This window comes from Schistocerca serialis, chromosome 4 (genome assembly GCF_023864345.2).
Source record: "Schistocerca serialis cubense isolate TAMUIC-IGC-003099 chromosome 4, iqSchSeri2.2, whole genome shotgun sequence".
In the NCBI taxonomy this organism is placed as follows: Eukaryota; Metazoa; Arthropoda; class Insecta; order Orthoptera; family Acrididae; genus Schistocerca; species Schistocerca serialis.
The window spans coordinates 266,384,341-266,404,370 of NC_064641.1; the positions used below are offsets into that span (position 1 = coordinate 266,384,341).

Here is a 20,030-nt window from a genome sequence, read left to right on the forward strand (position 1 = left end):
AAAAACCAGGTACGGTAGACTAAATCATTGCCCTATACTGAAGTAATTGTAGTTATGACATTTTTATTGTTGTGTCTAGGCAAGACAGCCTAGACACAATGAGAGGAAGCCGAAAGGCACGCGCTTAAACTCAGGCAGGCTGGCGTGAGGTCTGAAACAGGATACGTAATGAATGCTATAAAGAAAAGCACGTAGCTTCTGGAATACTTAACTTTAATCCACATTTGTAGAACATCGCTCTTGATGATACATTAATAGAATCTCAATATCAATTGAATACGGCGCCTTGCTAGGTCGTAGCAAATGTAGCTGAAAGCTATGCTAACTATCGTCTCGGCAAATGAGAGCGTATATGTCAGCGAACCGTTCCTTGCAAAGTCGGCTGTACAACTGGGGCGAGTGCTAGTAAGTCGCTCTAGACCTGCCGTGTGGCGGCGCTCAGTCTGCAATTACTGACATTGGCGACACGCGGGTCCGCCGTATACTAACGGACCGCGGCCGATTTAAAGGCTACCACCTAGCAAGTGTGGTGTCTGGCGGTGACACCACATTTATCACGTGAAAACGCAGTGCCTTACGCTTAATACAAACCACCTACAGTATGATTGAGAATTACCACTCATTTACCGGAACCAAAAGCGTTATAAGGTACAAGAATCTATTAAATATGAAACTCACACTGAATACTTTTTATTGCCACGAAGTGTGTAAATGGGTTATTTACTATGACGCTGTGATGTGCGAAATTTCTCTCACTGTTACTGAACTGGCATTCTGAAACACTGGCGTTCAAATCCCTGACCGGATATCCAAATTTAAGGTCCTTGGTGTCTTCACATCGCTCCAGACAATAGTGAATGGTTTCTCTGAATAAACTACTAATAGTTTCTTTGCCCATACTTGTCCACTTATGTAAGGGTGTTTAATAAAATGTATAGCAGTTGTGTTAAAAATACGCCCCTGAAGGTGCAATTAATGGTTGTGAGTTGACAGTTATATTTCAGCAACAGGAAATAAAGCAAGACTTACGTTTTATATGGACTGTAATTTGTTGGGAATAATCTGAAGCTTGCATCAAAGTAGGCACAAGAAACTGGTTTCTGAGTGAGGAAAAGCTTTAAGAGGAAAGTACATTTTCCGAATCATGAATGTTACTGAAATTGCAGCTAATCTTGGAGAGGAGTTCTACATTGCATCTACAGTAAGCAAACAAATGAAGTTAACCTGCATCCTGCCTGTACGTTTTGAACTTGAGTGTTGGTGCTGAGTGACCTTCTAGTGGAGGATGGTATACCATTGAGCGTCTTCAGTGTACCTACGAGAGATATATAAAGACTAGTTGTATAGTGGTTGCGCTTGTATATATAATCATGTAAATGAAACACAGAAGTAGATACATAGCTAGTTGTTCTTTCGAGCCACTCTGATGTCGACTAAATGTCCCCATGTGGCAGATGCATTAGAATTTACAGTAATTTATGCAGTGGTTCTATCGACAAAATGAAGTTGAACTGATACCTCATGCAAGTTTGACAAGATGAGCATACAAATAACAACATAGAGGCCTCGGAAACTCGTAAGTCTCAGTAGTAGGTGTAAAAATTAGTATAATGAAATATACTCCCAATATGTTGCGAGGCCTAATGCTTGAAATAGATGTGGGTGATGTTGATCATGATTATTAAGCTGTCACTCCGCAAGACACTATGAAGGTAAGGACTGTCCTTGAGTATAATGTTTCAGCGATCTACGTCTGAAACGCGTGGATACAAAACAATGGACAAGTATCAAAAAATGCCACAAATACATTTGCATAATCGCTGCGCTAGTGCAAAAATGAAGCGTGAGTTCACTCAGTGAAAGCTACTATATTTTTCAATGAATTCCAGCTATCTACAGTGTCGTTATAATTAAACTTTCGCTGCTTCAGCCAGTATAGACGGAAATCTATTTACCGTAGGCGTAAGCAACTTTATAGGAATGATGTTCAGACTGTGCGCTGCAGGATTTGCGTTGTTAACACCGTTACTGTCATGAATTGTCGTTAGGCGCTGATACTGGTGGGGCGCGCTTGGTTGAAACACAGGTATCAGTGTGCATTACAGCTGGAGACAATCATCAGCGGTCTGGACAAGGTGAACAGGTCTTTACTCACAAAGCTGTTTCATCCAAACAATAACAATACTGCTCTGCTCTTCACGAATATCGACGTATTAAAGAAATATGAAGAAGCTATATTTCTGCACTTCAAGAACATGATTCGAAGTTCGCATTAACTGGTGAATTGGAAATTGCTGTAGGGAGAAGCCAAAGGCCCATTCCACCACAGATCGTCGAAGAATTTACTATTTCTATGGCTGGGAATGCTGGAGACAATGTGCAGTCTTCAAAAAGAAGATGAACATAGTGAAAGGTGTAGCCAACATCCCGTCTGTGACATTTCTGCCTCCAGTTGAGCAATCTCGAGTGCTGATCCAGACCGTCGTGGATACTGATAGTTGTCACACTGAGTGACGTTCGTAACGTGGAACGTAAACATAGTACGCAGTTTAAAAATGTTAGCCTCTCATGTGGAAATTAAAATGTGTTTCTTTCAACAGTTTATTCGTTATTTCTCTTCTGCATGTCCTTAGAAACGTTTCCACAAAGTTTCACTGTCCTACTATTACTCATTTTTCGTGGGGGCCCTCTCAAACAGAGAAACTTTAATTATCACCACCCTGAATATCGTTGTCATTTTTAACGTAAAATTTCTTCATCACATCTGTATGTGCAACTAGCAATAGCTACTTGCGCCTGTATACAGTACTGTTCATAAACGGCTGTATGATGATCAGGTGTCACCTTTTATGACGAAGTCAGATATTAATTTCTTTATGCCTAGGTACCAATTGAAATGGAACGATCTATCCTCTTCACCCTTTGAATCCACATTTTACATTCGTGTAAAATTATTTTAGGGCCAGCAAATATGAGGAGCATAAGCTTTGTGGGTGCCACCAAAAAATAACTTGCTTACACCATTTCAATAAAACAAAGCTGCTGCCGCTAACTGTTATGAAAGGTCGATAAGTCTTGCTATTTTCCTTTTACAAATATAAAAAAAGCGTGCCATATTGCTTCAGAAACTGACTGAAAGGTACATGGGGGTTATTAGTTATTAAATAACTACCCGTAAAGAACTAAAAATACAGGGTTTTCTTCTTTGGGGCCACAAATATATTGCCATAGCTGAGGAACTTCCGTAACTGTCAGGAAATCCCTCTTCTTAAATATTGCGATGTATTGTGGTACACCAAATTCCGTAACGCGAGTGTCTGAGTGCGTTTCTATTGCTGCTGAACATATTTATTCTACTGCCAAGAACCATCCACTACAGACATATTCGTAAGTTTGGAATAGAAAAGGGGAGAAGAAAATAAAATTCGTGCAGTTTTATAGAAAACACAAGATTCTAAAAGTTGCATCCCAAAATAAAGATGACATAATCGGAGGATGAATGTCATGCTGCCAATATCTTACGTTCTCAAACGTTTTTCTAACAACGACCGTTTAAGTGGTAGGAGATACATACCTTGAAATAACGTCGTTAGACTTACAGAATTTGCTTACAAAATTATTTAGGCTTGCAAAATTTCTATTCTGGTAACGAGCTGACATTTTGTGTTCTTGAAACAAACGTAGTGATCTGATTCGTTCTCATCTCTACAGACTAAATTCGTCGATTAACTCTCTAATATCTTGCTTCGCGTTTCGTGTTTTGTGAGGTATTTTGATTCTTTTACGATTTTTATCTGTTTGCTAAATAGGATAAAAATGAACTTAACTAAATAAAGTTATATTGATAATCATGTTTAGAAAGTAACGATATCGTATGACGATAAATGTAACATATTGTTTCAAGACTTGGTTTTAGTTCCAATTTGCAGAAAAAGGAAGGAAGGAAGATGAGGGTTCAAAATGGTTCAAATGGCTTTGAGCACTATGGGACTTAACATCTGAGGTCATCAATCCCATAGAACTTAGAACTACTTAAACCTAACTAACCTAACGACATTACACGCATCCATGCCCGAGGTACGATTCGAACCTGTTGCCGAAGGGGTCGCGTGGTTCCAGACTGAAGTGTCTAGAACGGCTCGGCCACACCGGCCGGCCTGAAGATTAGGGTTTAACTTTCCGTCGACAACGAAGTCATTAGAGACGGAGCACTAGCTGGGATTGTTTTAAGTTTGGAGAAGTAAATCAGTGAAGGATTTATGAAAACAAAGTGAAAAAATTATTGTGTTTTTAAATATCTATTTGACTCGGACAGGTATAGGAAAGAGAAAAGAGGGCTACATGAAACTTAATGTTTCCCTTTTGCAACAACTTTCTCTAAGAAGAAACTGCATGTGCCAAGCTATTCAAAGACAGACCTAAGATATTTTAAGTTTCGTGTTTCACGTAAAGATGAATACAAAATACAAAGGAGCAGGTTTTATGTTTGCATTACTGGAGGACAAATACAATCCTTACGGGTTAGTTGGCACAACATAATATTGATTCTGATTTCACAGTTTTATTCTTAAATAAATACGAGCTTCAGTACAGTCTTATTACAACATGGTACAAAATGTCTTAGTCTAAGGCATATATTTTGATCTTTCTTGAATACAAAAAAGTTTCTTCATAAAAATGTATTGCTGAATGATTATGACTGATGGTTTTTGAAGAGAGAATAGTAGTAACTTATTCACTAGGCAAGATTGATAGGAATCAGTGACAGGACATGATAGTCATGGTTTTACAAGACTATGCAAGAAATATGAATAAGAGAAACATATTTGAGAAGAAATCATACGGTCCTTTTACAGTTTTGTGTGTGTGTGTGTGTGTGTGTGTGTGTGTGTGTGTGTGTGTGTGCTGCGGACCTAGAACGTACTTTACACCACTGCTGTCCATGTATATGTGAATTTACTGTGTGTGCAAAAGGGCCAACAAGTTCTTCTTGGTCGTCTCGAGACTCCTGATATTTACAGGCTTTTTCTGCTCCGCTTTCTTCTTTTGCTAAGGGGCAAATATATGGAGCCGTGTCAAACTAAATACGCCTTACCAACTTACTCTTTTGTATAAAAAATCAAGAGACTTGCAGCAGACCATCTTTCTAATTGCTGAAGTGCTATAATCGTTAACTGATTTTTTTCAGACTACTAGCTGTTCACCATCTAGGACTATACCGTGCGCAGTTGATTTAGTACTATTACTGACATAAAAATAGAAAACAAGGTTTTCTGTCGGTGTGAACTGTTCGAGAAGAGGGCAAACAACCACGAATAGTTTTAGAAGGCCTTATTTTATGGCATTACTGATTTAGGGCTATCATTTCTATGTTCAAAGGCCTATACAAGGTGTGTCAGGAGAACAGGCACATGCTTTGAGGGGTGATAGTTCAGTGATTCTGAACAAAAAGTTCATACGTACAATTCTGAATGGTTGCCGAAATAGTATATATTTAATTTACGCTATTATTTATTTTCTTTATTATGCACATAGTGCCACTGTTTACAACGTACAACAGTAGTGTAAAGGAAATTAAGACGCACAATTTGATACTGCACACTTCTGGTCTATCAGTTTGGGAAGCTATCTCGAAATGTCCTACAGAAAGTAAGCCACAGCGTTACTATGCACGTTCTCGCTGGAGGGCGAGGGCGTCGTTGTCGAGTTATTCCAGAAAAAAGTACGTAAGGTTTTTTTTTTTTATTTTTTGAATCGCTAATACTATCACCCCTCGAAGCATGTGCCTTCCCTCCTGCCTCCCGCGTATTTATGAGGAATATTATGAAGTGTTTGTTTGCGACAATCGATTGTTTAGAATACATGGACATGCACTGTGGACTGTAACACTTGTTCCGCCAGCCTAAAAAGGCATAACGACCAAAGTAAGACGAGAGGCCGTCGACTGTTAAGTATATAAGTGTATTACTCTCTCAATATCCTATCCAATGCTAGCACTTTAGCATGTTTTTGCTATCTTTATGAATATAAAGCAGCTTTAAACCCGCGAATTCTCTTATGCAGGGAAGGAGCTTGTGACATAGATTTGACGAATACCTCACTGGAAGTGTAAAAATTAGCCACCTTCAGATGGGCATGATATCCCGAAAACAGTAATGGCATTAAATGATCTTTCAAAACTAATTGTGGATGGTAGCTTTTCCGCCAAAAATCCTTAACTGCGCAGAATTCAACAAGGTCATGGTTAAAATAAGATTGATATTTTTTTGTTAATATTCGTTTCTGTTATGACACGTTGCTGTGTGCCTGGTGTGGTATAATAGCTCCTGAATATAGAAAGTGGCGGTGTGAACATCATGAGGCTTAATCAGGTCCGTCACCAAATGTGACCGTGGCTGTCGTGCTGAAAACTGCTGTCACGCTTCCTGAAATGTATTCTAGCTATTGCTACTGCTAGGCAAAGTACACTAGAAAACCAAGAAGAGCACATATCAGGATTCGCCATGTTGAGAAAAAGAGCAGAGTGATAGAGGTAACAGGATGCAGCTGAATGTGCTGACAACAGACAGTGAGTCGCGAGACGGGTCTTAGAGGAATAGCGGACAGTGTGGAGAAGAGTGGGAGAGAAAGGCAGAGTTATCCGAAGAGGCCGGCGCCGAAGGAGGCGGAGAGGCCGGCTCCCGCCCCCGCGCCGCCGCCGCTGCCGGAGGAGCCTACCGAGCAGGGGCCGCAGGGCACGCCGATGCCGAAGGCGCGGTTCTTGGCCACGTTCAGGCGGTCCAGCTGCGACACCTTGCGTGTCCCAAGATCCAGCGCCTGGTTTATCTTCTGCAAGCAAAACACAGCGCATTCCGCCGTCAGTCACGTCCTTTGTCAGCTGACCAATTTGTAGCACCAGTCGTTTACACAATAGACACTGTAACAATAACACTTTTGTGCCAAGCAGCTATATATTGATTTGTTATTATTATGCATCTATTTTTCTCATTCAGTGTAATTAATAGCTATACAGTGATGTGAAAAAAGTCATTACAAGCGATAAGCACATATACAGGTGACAGTATCGCGTTCACAAGTGTTAAATGGCAGTGCATTCTCGGAACTGTCATTTGTACCCAGATAACACAGGCCAAGGAAAACTTTCCTTACTTTGATAGCTGATCTTTATAGGTTTTTATGAGCTGAATCCAAATGTAGCCTTAGTTTTTTTGTATCACCAGTAGTTTTCCAGAAATATGCTTTTTACTATATACTACAAAAAACCTGTGTTACACGGTAAACGGAGAAATTAATGAAACGCTTTGTTACAACACGACAATGGTTTTATATTTACAGTAAGCTACTTAAAACAATGATATGTGTTAGTAAAGGTTTCACTTGTCAGTTGGAATTGGTTTGTATTTTCTTTCTCTTTTTTTTCTTTGAAGCTACATGTGTAGCTTTTTCTATGATGAGTCGCTTGTTGAACTTCTCGGTGAAGCGACCAACATTAGTCCCCCATACTGATGGTGTTCCAGCAGCCTTGGTTGCGTTTCTCCATCACTAGTTCTGGATGAATCAATAAGCAGCCTCCAGTCCTCCTTTTTGTATTCAATACCAAACTCATTCATCAGACTGGGACCGTCTGAGCAGTACACTAAAGCACATTCTTGTTGAAAAAACTTGGAAAATTGCTGAACTCTCTTTCTATATATATATATGCTGCCTCCAACTGCAAATAACTTCTTTTCTTTTAATCTAGAGCTTTTCCTTTCGTTACGCCTAGATACCAAACCAAATCGTTAAGGTCGGCTTGAGTAAACAATGTGGGCTCTAGACTTTCTGTATTACAGTGGAATTCATCATCATCTGGTTCATCTAAATCAGATTGTACATCAGAAAATACTTCTGTTGGAATAGAATTTAAATCATCTGGCGGTTCAGGAACCGGAAAATCTACGCCATGCCCTACTGGTCGGATGGCGGACGGAAGGTTACGGTAGGGTAGCTTATTACCTTCTTGGTTTTCGAATTATGACCAGTCATATCAACATTTCAAAAGTAGCAATCATCGGAATGATTTCTTGGCTCCCTCCATATCATAGGAACAGCAAATCTAAAGGCTTTTTCTCCTTTCTGGACCATTTTCTCAGATCTTCAAAACACACATAACATACCATATGCTCCGTCCAAGATTTATCTTGATCACCAATTTTAGATCCAAAGTATGATAGACAAACCTTTTTCACAAAGTTTTTGAAGTTTCGTTGGTGTTTTTTAATCACAGATTCACCACAAATATAGCAAAAACTGTCAACAGAGTTTTTACACCCACGATTATACATTGTACTGAGCACATGCACATCTTTAACAGATGGTGTTTTGTTTACTGCCAACCTAACCTCACTTTCCCATTTCCTGTGCATGTGCTCAGTACAATGTATAATCGTGGTTGTAAAAACTCTGCTGACAGTTTTTGCTATATTTGTGGTGAATCTGTGATTCGACCGTTTTGGCAAGCATATGTTTTTCAGCAGTGCTAACAACGTCATCTACATTCATTACACCTCCTTTATAAACTGTTTTAACTATATAATAGCTGTTAAATTCTTTAAAAAAGTGCTTAATCTAATACATTCAACTGCAAAATGTGAAGAAATTGTCGGTGATACAGATTTTTAATATCATATTTGGATATCCCACCCTAAAAAATATAAGAAAGAGATATTTTCAGCAAAAGAGTTTATCCATCGTTGGCCTGTGTAATTAATGTGAAAATGTTTCCGATATGATTATGGTCATAAGAAGGTAATTAACAGACTTTTGATGCTGAGTGGCGGATGGAGCTAGACGCGTGGGACATTCAGTTTGCAAAATCTACAAGGAATTCTATACTCCGATATCCACAGTGTCAAGAGTGCGCCGAGAAAACAAACTTTCAGGCATTACCTCTCACCACGGATAATGCAGTTGCTGACAGCCTTCACTTAACCAGCAAGATCGGCGGCGATTGCGCAGAGTAGTCTGTGCTAAAAGACGTTCAACACAGCATTTAACAACAGCTTAAATAAAGAACAAATAACGTATCTGCTAGAACAGTGCAGCGAAATTTGACGGTACGGGGTATGGCAGCAGTCTACAGACGCGAGCGCCTCTACTAACAACACAACGTTGCCTGTATCTCCTCTCCTGGTCTCGTCACCATATCAGCTGGACCCTAGACCACTGGAAAACAGTGGCCTGGTCAGATGAGTTCCGATTTCATCTGCTAAGAGCTGATGGTAGGGTCCGAGTGTGGCGCAGACCCCACGAAGCCATGGGTACAATTTGTCAACAAGGCACTGTGCAAGCTGGTGGCAGCTCCAAAATGGTGTTGGCTGTATTTACATGGAACGGACTGAGTCCTCTGGCCCTACTGAACCGACTGTAGACAGGAAATTGTTACATTCGGCTACCTGGAGACCTTTTTCAGCTGTTCGTGGACTTCATGTTCCTAAACATGCGACTGGGCCACAAATGTTAGCAAGTGGTTTGAAGAACATTATAGACTATTTGAGCGAACTATTTGGCCACTCCGATCGTTCGAAATGAATTCCATCTAAGATTTATGGGACATAATCAAAAGGTCAGTTTGTGCACAAAATCCTGCACCAGCAATATTTTTCATTAATCGACGGATGTAGATGCAGCATGGCTCAATATCCCATCAATTCAAAGACATGTTGAGTCCCTGCCAAGTCGAACTGCTGCGTTTCTCCCTTTAAAAGCAGGTCAGAAACTATATTAGAAAGTATTCTAATAGGGAAGGGAAGATGTAGATGAGTACTTGTATCCTTCGTAGCTGTTAGCCAGCCAAAGGAAAAGACACGAGGGTGCCGACTTAGCACGTCTTGAGGACTTCAGCGAGTCAAGTGCTAGCTGCCGAAGAGTGAGCATCCCGGGGTGGAAACTGAAGCGAATTATTTCATCATTTTTACTAGAGTGCTTCTGATGGAACTACTATCTGCAGAGTGCAACGTGACATAGTGTGGAGTGCTCAACGATGTCTCACAGTGAAAGGAAGAAGTTTAATAGACCACTTCTTATGAAGAGACACAGTTATCTAATACTTTCCAGGACCATTGACTCTCACCCCAAAATTTTCTGATTATCCAAAAATTTGAAGTTAATTGCTTTTTCAATAATTAGTAATTAAAGTGTTCAGACACATGATTCAAATTATCAAATCAATAAAAAAGGTACTGAAGTTCATTAAATGCTCCACGTGACGTGAAAATCAAATTGATGCAGGAAATAGTTGGTTTCAGTTTGCATACTAGACTGAAATTTCTTTTGCTTCAATCAATGACAGAAAATATAACATGTGCGTTATGCATCTCCGTGCATGAAGAGTGCTACTGAAAGTGATCTTGAATGGCATAGTAGCTCTAGGGTAGGCATACACGAGAAATTGTTTTGATTAGTGACTGATTAAGTTTCGTTAAAGAGGTACTTTGGTTTATTAATGTGTTTGGTTTGTAATCGTTATAGTGTGGGAAGTTTTATTGTATTTTTCATGCTTGACGGTAGCGAACTATATAGAAGCTGTAAGTGATTGATGATGCTAACTAGTTCCCATCTAAATACAATGTTAAGAGTTTGCGTTTTGTTTGTAAATTGTGAACGTCAAGAAAGAATACGTTACTGACACCTACGCTGAAATTACGGTTTGAACTGGCAACCGTTTATGTTTATCTGGTCAAACACTATTCCTATTTCTTAACGAACCTAGGTTCGAATCCTGTTCAAGTTTTATTCTCTTTTGTAGTAGTATACTATCTTTGGGAAAGAAGTTAAAAGTCCGATTAGTTTATCCCTTTACACACACGATCAGGGTCACTAATTTGTATTTCGTAAGAGAGATGTTATAAGCTGGCCACTACAGCTACTAGTTAAGACGCCGTTGTCTATCTCAGCTAATTGAACTGTTCAAATTCTCTAGAATTTCCAGCCGAGTGAGCTAGTCTAAATGCCGTGACGTTTCAACTAGTGTCACTCTATCAGCTCCTGGTCAAATATCGAGGCGTCCTGGTTATTCACAAAAAGGCGCTGCGGCTCAGTGCTCCCCCTCCCTCGCCTTAGGACTAGTTTTAGTCTCATAAACAGAGATGGTACCCTACAAGCACTGCTTGGGACCAGTTTCTGATCACTATACGAAAGAATCCGTACGGCACGTGAGATGGAGTTTTGCAACGTACTTTGTCAAGTAACGGGTTCCAAGCAGATACTAATCAGTAGTAGCATTCTGTTAATGAGGCCATCATTTGTCCTAAGGGGAGCGTGCGAGACGCCGCACTGTATCTACTGTTAAGGATGACCAAGACACTCACCTCGACACATCGCCAGAAGATGATGGGCGTGACACTCGTCAAACGTCGCACCTTTCCGACGTACTCTCTCGGCTGGAAACCCGAGAGCTTTATATCGGCACAGACACTGTTTTTGTCCGAAGTGCCTTCTATCAGTACACGTGCCTACTTGCGGGTATACGCATGTATGTATTTGGGTTTAACACGTGTATGAAGGGCAAGCTGGAAAGAGGGTTCTGGTATACTGAAATGAACGTCAGAGTGGCAAGTAAATCAGTTGTTTTAATTAATTGTAAATAACCTTGTGCAAAAAATGAGACACAAGCGAATGTTTAGCTGTTTGTTTTTTTATGCTTTTCTGGAGTGCATTAGACATTTGGACACATTGGGAAGACATTTGTGGGATCAGGAAATGATAAGAAGTATAAATTAGGTTATTGTATGATCAAAAACTCTGAAAATTTAAATGTATTCAGCATCACAATTAACTGGACTCATCCTTTCCGTTTATCAGTTTTGGATCGATTAAGTAAAGTACGAGATACATTTAGTTTAGTTTTTCATGCTACTCTTGGAATTTTTTCTGTTTTATGTCAAGTAAAGTGCGGCTCACGATGTAATTTTCTAGTCGAGCATTCCTTTCTAGATCCTGTAGTGCCTCCCTTACTGTCGAAGCAAAAGGTCCTAAACCACTAACTAGAATTTTTGACGCTACAACATGGTTTCCTGTAGACTTAATTTTCAGTATTTTTGAGACTGGTTCATATAATTTTTCACCCATCCACTTAATTGATGATGGTTGTTGTTGTGCTCTCCGAGCTACTCTATTCCGAACAAGCCTCTTCATCTCCAAGTGATCACTGCATTTTACATCCACATGAACCTGATTTATACAGACAAGCCTAGGTTTCCCTCCACAATTTTTGCACCACACATTTCCCTCCATTATCGGATAGACAGTTCTTGGATGTCCCTAGACGCGTACTTCCAATAAATCCTTTCTTTCAGTCAAATTGTGCCATAAGTTTATTTCCTCCAAACTAATTCTGTAGCTCTTCGTTAGTTATCCGATTTACCTATCTACTTTTCAATATTCTTCTGTAGCATAATATTTCAAAAGCTTATATTCTTTTCTTGTCTGAGCTGTTAATCACCCAAATTTCATTACTACACATGAGAATTACCTTCATAGAAGACCAACACCTTCAGAAAAGACTCACTAACTCTTATACTTGTATTAAATGTTAACAAATTTCTCTCTTCCAGAAAAAAATTGCTGCTGCTGTCAGTCCGTCCTTAGTCTTCATTTTGCTGAAGTAGTAGCAAAACTCATCTACTGCTCCTACTGTCTCGTTTCGTAATTTAATGATTTGAGCACCACCTCATTTATTTTGACTAATTTCCTTTATCTTTCCACTTTTGTTGATATCCATTGCATTATCTCTTTTCAAGACACAGTCAGCTTCGTTCAGATCATTGCCTATGTACCTATCTGTCTTTGACAGGATCACAAAATCATCGCCAATCCTCAAAGATTTTATTTATTCTCCATTTCCAAATTCCTCATTGATTTCCTGTTACTTCTTGCTTAATGTACATTAATGGCATGGGGATAGGGTTCTGAAATTTCTAGTCCTTCGATTCTTGTAACTGAAGTCTTGTTACGGCACAAATTATAGATACCCTTCGCTCCCTGCATTTTATCCCTGCTTCCTTTAGAAAGTCAAAGAATGAATTTCAGTCAGTACAAGCTCTAGGTTGCAAAATCGTTTGTATTAATTCTGATGCAATTTTTCAATGGAAAAGTTCTGTCTTCTGATTTCTACGTTTTCGATTGTTTTGGTACTCTTTTGTCAACATGTGTTTATATTTGAGATGAAACCATTTTACGTATTAGAGACATCGGTGAACCCCTTAAATGCATTGTACAGCCTAATTCTTCATCTACAACCTCATCATTGCAATGTAAGGTCTTTATGAATACCTTTAATGTCTTTAAACTGCTGAACAGTGGTCACTGATCACGTTTTGCGTTTGTATGAAGTAATAGTCATACAGTAAATTTCCTTCGGTTTTAAATTTTTCTTAGTCATCAATATTTCGTTTGGTTTGATATTGTTCCCCATTTTTCAATCTTTTCTGCTATTCTTTTCATCTCTATGTAATTACTACTCTCAGCACTCTCAGCTGTCAGTTTTGCTTTTCGTCGCATGAATGCAGGAATTTCTTTTGGTAAGAGCCTCCGTGATATTTCCATTTTTTCTGAGAAAATATACTTATGGGTCTGTAACTGATAATAAAACAGGAGATATCTTTTCTACAGCTACATTTTATTTATTTATTTTAAGATTGCTGCTTCATTATGAAATCATGACTGCTGAACCCAGACATTAGTTGAGTAGGATGGCAAGTAATGTCTAGCTCCAATGACGGTGGGTGGCTGATGTTCAGAGTTCGACGTTGAAACTGGTTGTGCCGAAATAAGTAGAGATATAAATTATAGCTTTGCAAGAGTTATTTTCTGACGTAGCTCATAAATCACAGAGAGAACGTCGCGATTTGACGTGTGTTGTAGAGGACATGTAATGACTGAATATCCATTTAATAATCTATGTCACAGGTTTACCAGAAGGTATGGAACAGTGAAATAGATACTTTTCATATGGGGTTAATATAATTTCTACACTTAATGTAAATAGTGGGTAGGGAATAACCAAGTACGAGGGGCAGACAACTTTCAATTGAATAATGTTGCGAAGTTATTTTTGTTTTGTATATTTGAGGGTGGGTGTCTGCAGTGAGGGTACTCTGGTATCTAGGAAACAATTAAGTACAAGGGGTAAACAAAACCTAAATTACCACCTTAGAAAAATAACGCTGCGTAGCAATTTTTGTTTATTCGAAGGTGGGTGACTGCAGTTTGGGTACACACTGAAATCCCTCCGCCACCCTACCATAGCACGCAACTAGAAGAGACAATACATAATGGGGCAAGCATTCTCCCATTTTTCAGTTAAGTTACCTTTTTTCGCTGTATTATTATTATTATTAGTGACGTGCCCCACTAGATGTAGTGTTACTCCATGTGCCAGTTTACGTAACTGGTGTGGACACAAATATATATTTTGAATATTTTATAACTATTCTTAATACTGGTTATTGTCTTAAAATTAGTACAGAGTTTGTTTTTCCATTGGTAACTCAAATTCATACATCTGTAAACCCTACTGAACTACAGAATTTCTAGAAGTCTTTTAATAAGGGTTGCGCTAGTTCATTATTGCTAGTTGGCTAATTTCCACCTTTCATTACTCTACTTTTCAGTAATATCTGTCCATACTTTTCCAAGATGCTACATTACTGTAACATGTCGTCCGCGGTTTGAGATGGCTTGTTGGTTATTCTGGATCGGTTATAGAAGGTGTCCGAGTAATGTTGCGAGAAATTTCGAGAGGTTGTGGAGGGTGCCTTGAGGAACGAATTGACGATAGGAATCCGTTTTCGGGAACGTCATACAACGACGCTACAGAAAGCGAAATTATATACTGAGTAAGCTGCTGCGTAGAATGGCCTTGTCTCATATGAATGCTATACTCTTTTGCCTCGGTGGATGACGGTTTCGCACACGGGATCTGCAGTTTACTTTTCTCCTGTATACCGAAAACCATTGGACATTTTAGAGGATTCCAGAGGGAAAATAAACTGCAGATTAAAACCCGTGTCCGAAACCTTATCCACCGAGGAAGCAGAGATATGTTTCACAGTAACGAAGTGGCATGGCATTCGTAGGAGACAAGGCTTTTCTACACAGAAGTTAGCTCCAGCTTCTCCACTGATGATAGTGGCAACCAGGCGCGATCACTAAATAACAGACAACATTTCTAGACGTTTCATCTACGGTCCGTGAGCGTGCGTTTGCTGCCTTATAGGCGGCATAGAAGCGGGCGTCGGCACCTATAATTTCGACATTCTGTAGCATCGTTGTATGATGTATCCGGACACGGGTATCTGTAATAGCTTTCTTTCTCTGGACACCCTCTATAAGTGTGTCGCTACATTTCTGGGACACCCTTTAGTAAGACTTCAGTTTTGCCTCTTTAACATAGCTGTGAAATTAAGAGAGATCGGTAATATGATCACCCGTCTTTGCTGAATATTCTTTTGTAATGTTTCCTTTTGTGGTCTTTTGCCACTTCTTCCCTAGTCTTGCAAGGATGCTTTTTGTGACATTCATTTCACTAAGATTTTGAGATGTTTGGTAAAACTAACTTCCTCTTGTGACGTGAATGCCTGTTCAGCCAGCTGGTCTGCAAGCTGATTTTCGTGTATTCTTGTGTGACGTTTAATCCATGTGACGACTATTGTCCATTTCTTGCTTTTCAACATTCTAATCTGTTTTGTTATTCTTTAACTGAACACCTTTGATGATTTAGTTTCGATAAAGAACGTAATGTTACCCTACTCTCGGTCTGTATTAGTGTCGTTCTTCGTAAGCCATATAACGTTTCTTAGCCTTTCTAGAGCCTGTAAAATGGGAAAGCGCTGTGCTTGATCGTTTGAACATTCATTTCTCAGTTTATATACTGCCTGAGAAAAAAATTAAACACTCAAGAGGCAGAAGAAAACGAAATGAAATTTCACTGGTTGAGAGTATGTGATGTTATTTTAGTGATTGCAATACAGAGCTAAATTTAGAAAGAACGTGGAAGTGTGAGTCTTCTTATCAGAATAAAGTTGGACCCACTCTATCCTGAATGCACACAGTGAGTCGATTCGGAAGGGTGTCAAAGCAGTCGCTTCCACACCTGAGGCTAGCTGGCCTACGACCGTTACAACTGGTAGTTGATATCCTCGATACTGGCGATGAGACGTGGTGGACGTCCGAGTTGGTCTCCCACACGTCTTATGAGGGACGAATGTGAGGGTTCTGCTAGCCACGTAAGTGTCTCACCATCACGCAGAATATTGATACGGACTCGACTCGTCGGTGGACGAGCATCAACCTTCAGAAAGACGGCACCACAATATGCCGCATGAGAGGTAACACATGAGGACGCAGGATGTCCTTGATGTACTGTTGTGTCAAAAGATTACCATCAACCATTACCAGCTGTGACCTGAAATCATACCCAATGATTCGCCCACCATGACGCCAGGTGTACCACTGGTACGACTCTCTTGAACTCTGGAAGAATGAGCCCAATCCCTAGGTCACCGCTATACTAGCCGTCGATGGTCACCTGGGGTGAACAGCGATTCACCGGTGAACACAGTGCAACGCCATTCATCAGCAGTGCACGCTTCAAATTCGCGGCACTATTTCAGATACAAAGTTTGTTTTGTGATGTTAAAGGTAGCTTTGTTACCCTGCATTAATTCCATGGCCCAGCTGCTGCTAATCTCAGACTCAGAATGTTGCAGGTAACCTATTACTTCGAGACACGTACAGAGCTACAGCGACATACCACTACGTCTTCTGGGTACATCAGTTGTTTATCAGGCAATATCTTTTATGAGACAGATTGACTCTACTCCTGGTACAGAAACTTTATGACTACCCGTCATAGACCACATCTTTTGGCGAATATTTCTATACACAACATAGCTGGCAGTTATTGAATGATGATGTAGGCCACTTTTGCAGGTGCTATGAATACCACGTCAATACGACGTTGCTGGGGAGCAGCGAGCTCGTGTGGGACGACTTACCCCGAAGATGAGGTCGATCAGGAAGTGCTTGACGCCGAAGCCGGCTCCCAGCTTCAGCTCGAGGATCTTGCGCTTCTCGCGGTCCAGCGGAGTGTCGTCGCTCTCCGCAGCTGCGGCCGCCTCAGGAGACAGCTCGGGCTGCAACACAGGCCAGCACCACGGCGTTACACTCGCTCAGTACGGGGCTCCTTTTACAAGCGCCGCAGGGCCCTCTGCTTGGACAAGTACCTACCACCGACAGCTTTCTAGTATTCAACAATTATGTTTCACTAAGGACCTACTTCAAGCAATGTATCACTACAGATTAGCTGTAATCACTCTGTCTTGGGCCACACTGATCAATTTTGAGTGGGCTGAAGAAAGTTTGATCATTACGTGGGGGCATGTACGGAACATTTTCAAATGGATCCACGTATAATGAATGGAACTGACCATGAACAACCCTATCCTGACACTTATTAGTGGACATAACTATGAGGTGCCCCTCACACTTCTCCTTTATGACGGTTCGAACTCTGTTGGCATACCTTTAATGAGACTCTGATGGAAAGGCAGCCCATGCTTGTTCAAGAGCCGAAACCTGCAGACGTTGGACGCTGGAGTCCTGGAGCGGAGTCGACGTTATAACTCATCCCGGAGGTGCTCCATTTGGTTCGGATAGGGTTTAATGGGCAGGCCAATCCACTATAGGAATGTTGTCCAAAACCAATTTCCTCACAGATGCTGCTCTACAGCTTGTCTCTCCTAAGAGTCATCAGTCGCATTGTCTCTGGTGTTTCATCAGATATTTGCAATTTCGCTTTCGCATTGTGTAGCTGGAGTCAGCCCTGACAAATAGTGCTAATTAAGTCTTTCACGAGACTCCTAGTCGTGACGGAAAGCGCCAGATTGTTTCCCGTTACAAACAAAATTAATTTTAAAGTGCAATTCTACGTGTGTAATCGATATAGCGATTAGTCTTGTGCGATGTTTGGCTATCTGTTAATAGGGACAGCTCGAAGAATAACCAGTACTGCAGTAGTGGAAGCACTACGCTGGCCCGCGCCAACAGCTACCGTCAAGCATGCAGCCCTGCTGAGTCGCTGCTGGATTCCTGCTTATTCTTCGTATTTTCCTGCCCCTGTTAACACATATTGATAAAACGAATATCGAACTAGAGTAATTTCGGAGTGCTCTACCTAATAGGCAAGTAAAATTCCAATTCGCAAACCAACGCTTTCTGTTCACGCAAGGCGTCACGTGAGAGACGTGACGAGCTGTGAAAACGCGCCTGACGACTCTTAGGAGAAACATCCGGTATGACAGAATTCATTGCCATGCTGATACAATTATCGTCTCCCAACGGTTCCTCCATTGTACACAGTACATAGTACTGTAAAATTTGTTCACATCCTTCCGCAGTTAGCGCTTTCTTAAGCGCTCGAAGGGTTCCAGAGCCCAACCATGAAAAACGCCCTCATTATTTTTATTACGACATTTTACCTGAGCTCAACGATACCTTGACAAGGAAAAACAGTGGCTGGACGTATGTTTCGTAAGTGTGTCTACCTATACTTGGCCTTCTTTGTCTCTTGTCTATCCTTTCGCTGAAGTAAATACTCTGCTACACGGAGATACCTCCTCGCCTCATAAGGAATCGGAGGCTAAAGCGTTTCTAGCGGCAACATTAAAAATAACAGATAAGACTTTTAACTTTCAATGCAGTTTTACATTCCAAACTGGAGTACACGATGTATCTCGCCTCGCAAAATCCTTTTTTATCCACAACTTACTTTGCGACATTTGGCTGACATACGACAGTAGGCGTATTTCGACTCTTATGAGTCATCAGAAGCAACTGTACCTTGTTTTGAAAGCAATACACAGTTGTTGACACTTAAAAACATCTCATTGCGATTATTTGATTTTAAGAGACTATGATGAGCAATAGATGCCTATTTGGCGTGTTACTTTCGTAAGATGATAATTACACATAATAATCGAAATCTGTGAACTGCCAAGTTAAGTCAGCGTCATCGAGACAGCTGTGAGGAAACAATTACATATCAAACGACGAAGAACGAGAGTGGAGAAGCGCCTGAGACTGACCTGCACCTGCAGCGCTGCGTCTTCCTGCAGCTGCAGCTGCAGCAGCTGCCGGGATGATCCAGGGGCAGCTGTCGCAGCTGCCAGACACGCAGATACCGCCAGCGCCACCAGCGCCCACCTCGCTGATCCCGTCATGCTGCAACACAAACACACACACCACCGCGTCATACACTGTGATGCTTGCTGCCACACGACGTCTCGAGCTGTCTACGTAACACGTCAGTACTGTCAATGGGATAGTGTTCTGGACAGTTTTTGTTTATTATTAATTGTCTTACAGTACTCATGCGTCATGTCTTTCAACGTACTTAGAGTCAAAATCACTTCCCATCCCCCATATTAATTCTTTACATTGTTTATATACTACTAGTTGAGTACCCGGCGTTGTCTGGATACGTATTTCTTCCAATATTCTTTTAGTCCAACTCCTTCTTCCCCCTGTGTCCATGTACTCCTCCCTCCCCCCTCCCCTCACTCTCTGTCACGAAAATTCATTTCCTGTTCCCACACTAAGTTCGTCTTCTCAATCCCTCGAAGTCTGTCTTCTCCCCCTCCCTCCCTCTATCCTTCTCCCCTTCTCTCTATCACTCCTCTCATCACTCCTCTCTGTCCATCTCCTTCTCTCCGTGTCCATCTCCTCCTCCTCCCTTTCTCTGTCCATCTCAACCTATTCGCCCTTTCTCTCAATTTCCTCTTCCCCCTTTCTTTGTCCATCTCTTCATCTCTCGCCCTTTGTCCACCTCCTCTTCTCCCTATCTGTGTACCTCTCCTCCTTCTCCTTTTCTATCTGCTCCACTTCAACTTCCCTCACCGAGAATAAGTTTCTCAAAGGTTTTAAATTATGTGTAAAGCTCGTTGCAAGTCACGAACTGTTCTCATTCTCAGATAATGCGTGAATAAAGTCTC

The 20,030-nt window shown here is 40.9% G+C and overlaps 1 protein-coding gene across 1 annotated transcript in view; it reads right to left on the reverse strand.

Annotated features, from left to right (window-relative positions):
• The window catches only part of LOC126473795 (uncharacterized), a 45,766-nt gene that overhangs the window by 13,951 nt on the left and 11,785 nt on the right, over nt 1-20,030 (reverse strand). Inside the window, exons 2-4 of the mRNA XM_050101072.1 lie at nt 19,125-19,260; nt 17,037-17,174; nt 6,718-6,828 (exon numbers count right to left, since the gene is read on the reverse strand). Coding sequence (XP_049957029.1) covers nt 6,718-6,828; nt 17,037-17,174; nt 19,125-19,259 — 384 coding nt within the window. The 5' untranslated portion in view covers nt 19,260. The remainder of the gene's footprint in view (nt 1-6,717; nt 6,829-17,036; nt 17,175-19,124; nt 19,261-20,030) is intronic.